This window comes from Amphimedon queenslandica, unplaced genomic scaffold, assembly GCF_000090795.2.
Source record: "Amphimedon queenslandica unplaced genomic scaffold, v1.1 AMPQUscaffold_13329, whole genome shotgun sequence".
NCBI lineage: Eukaryota > Metazoa > Porifera > Demospongiae > Haplosclerida > Niphatidae > Amphimedon > Amphimedon queenslandica.
The window spans coordinates 1-2544 of NW_003546435.1; the positions used below are offsets into that span (position 1 = coordinate 1).

At 36.1% G+C, this 2544-nt stretch overlaps 1 protein-coding gene across 1 annotated transcript; it reads right to left on the bottom strand.

The window, feature by feature from the left end:
- Positions 1 to 174: 174 nt before the first annotated feature.
- Positions 175 to 736, bottom strand: LOC109583097 (RNA-binding protein 34-like). Its single transcript, XM_019998272.1, has 2 exons — positions 715 to 736; positions 175 to 600 (listed from the first exon to the last, which is right to left on the bottom strand). Exons 1-2 carry the CDS (start codon positions 734 to 736, stop codon positions 182 to 184), a joined length of 441 nt encoding a protein of 146 aa, XP_019853831.1. The 3' UTR covers positions 175 to 181.
- Between the last annotated feature and the right edge of the window lie 1808 nt (positions 737 to 2544).

Here is a 2544-nt window from a genome sequence, read left to right on the forward strand (position 1 = left end):
CTGCTGGCAAAACGGTAAAATAACACCTTTTCCCCATTGAAGACTGTACAAAGTATACCTCCAACATGGCGGCCAGAATAATTTCTTCATTTACGGTATCCAAATGAATATCATTAAAAAGTCTATGAATATCATGCATCTCATTCACACGGATCTGGTGGATACATGCATGTACATGTACTTACTCAAATACTTTTCTCAGTTTCTCTTCATTAACACCAAAAGGTACATTACCTACAAACACAAAACAGTGAGTGTCATTAGTAGGTGTGGCCAGATCAACCCTAATATGCCTCCCATCAACCTCTTGTCCATTCAACTCCAAACAAGCACTAGCTGACTCCTCCATCTCCATAACAACATAGAAATTAGTAGTCGTCCCTGTCAACTGTTTTCCGAGTTTCCTAGCAACTCCAACAGGAAGCTTACCAGGAGAAACCACAACTGATCGTTGCCGTAGTGACTCGACCGAACCAAAGGGGAAGACCAGCTTGAGTATGTCCTTCTTTTTAGTTGACAGAGGAATGTTATCAATAAATACTGTACGAGGATTTCGAGGATCATTTTTATTATTAGTAGCATTTCTTTTTCTGGTTGTATCTCAGGTTGTACTTGGTCCTAGTAAACTGTCTTAGTCTGTTCTTTCTTTCTTCTTGGTGGGTCTGAAGGAGTGAATAGCTTCTCTTTTCCCTCTTTAAGCACTTAACTTCGAGCTTAACTTTGCCTGAGCAGCCATTTTGAAATGTGAGAACACGTGGGTGGCTGGCTGCAATTAGTTCATGGTGCATATATAGGTCTATAGCTACTGTATAAAAGCAGTTAAAACAATGCATGTCATGTATAAAAACTAGGAGGCTATAAAGTTTGGCCCTTTTATACCACTACTAGGAGACTGGAGTGAATTTCTTCCTTTCCTATTGATTGCAGTCAGTAAAGTCTTCAAGATTATTTCATTTTAATGACAAAAATTTTAACTTTCACTGAACTCAATTAATATAGATACATCATATATGTACATCTTCACATAAATTTGGAACCTTAAAAATTAAAATTTTAATAGAATTTCTACACAACATAATATTTTTTGTACATTCATTATAAAAAGATGTGCATGTGTTGGTGGCTCATTTGGCCATGCTGCACAGTAGTAGTTGTAGAGCTGGCAATGACAGTTCAAATTGCCATAGATACATGCAATCAAAATTTAAAAGAATTATTTTTCAAAAAATTAAAACTAGTATATAAATCTCTAGCTTCAGTGTTGAGTATCGATCCACTTGACATTTCATCTTTATTTCAGCTTGAACCTATCAATGATAATATTAAAGTCCTTACACAAACTTACTGTTAGTATTGTTATTTTTCTTCTTGTATGTAGTGCTCTTAGCATCACTAGCAGTAGTAACCACTAGTGATCCCAGGCAGCGCCACGTGGAGGCGGCACTACACTGCTGCCCAAAAATTATATAACCTGGCCCAACACTCTTGCTGAGGCCCAGGTTGTAAAAATAATAATAAAGAATAATAATAAATAATAATAAATCATAAAAAATGAAAAATTATAAACGATAATAATAATTTAATAATAATAAATCATAAAACCTAGATCTATAACCTATACGTACACTATATAACCTGTATCCTATAACTACCTGTTTCCTAATTTCTATACTATAACTACTTTCTAATTTCTACTACACAATAACTACACCATAGCTTAATATAACTATACCTGCTTCCTAATTTCTACTACAATACTTACCTATACCTACAACTTATTTTGTATACACTATGTAAGACAAGTTATTTTAATATTGTATCATTATCTAATGACCTATTACTGCCTCCCACCACTACTGTCTAAATATTTTAACCTCTACAACATCAACATAATGAGTAGTCTTAATACACAATCTACCACACAATGTGCATATTATCAAGAATAATTATTACATTAAGAATTAATTGTGCATCCTATAAAATAACAATAGACAATTGACACAGAATTGAGATTTCGCAAATATCGTGTCAATGTAAACCGTTACTTGCATCAAAACGTCAGATCACACGCATGTAATTTCAACGCTACGTTGATCATAAACCTACAATGAAAGTTATTGACTTATTTTGAAAGGTGAGGCAAACACTAAACAATTGATCCTAAGTCAAAGCCACGGGATCGAGAAAGAGATCAGAATGAGAATTAGGAAGCTAGTGCCCAGGTTCATCAAGCTACCTGCATCACAAACCTCACCAATCTACCCACCGTAACCTGGCTTAGCTCAACTGTATAGTGTTTGCCTGCTTTTAAGTAGTTAAAGGATCGAGACGAAAAAAGAAAAAGAAAAGTCTGATCCTTTCTTCTGCTTAGAGTCCATATCACACAAAAAGGAAAGAGAGTGAAAGAGGAGAAGAGAGGGTTCCAAGCATGAGATACTGGGTGCCTCGATCCGACCCAAAAGGGGGACACGACTTCTCCCACACTCCTGGGCGAAACACTCTCCCCTCCGCTGACCCTCCCCTTCCCTCTCACATGATTGGGAC

Bases quoted from the DNA above. Each gene is read 5' to 3' on its own strand.
- LOC109583097 (XM_019998272.1), bottom strand. From the start codon at position 736: ATGGCTGCTCAGGCAAAGTTAA. The intron at 601-714 runs GCTCGAAGTTAA...GTACAACCTGAG, and splicing joins GGCTGCTCAGGCAAAGTTAA to ATACAACCAGAAAAAGAAAT.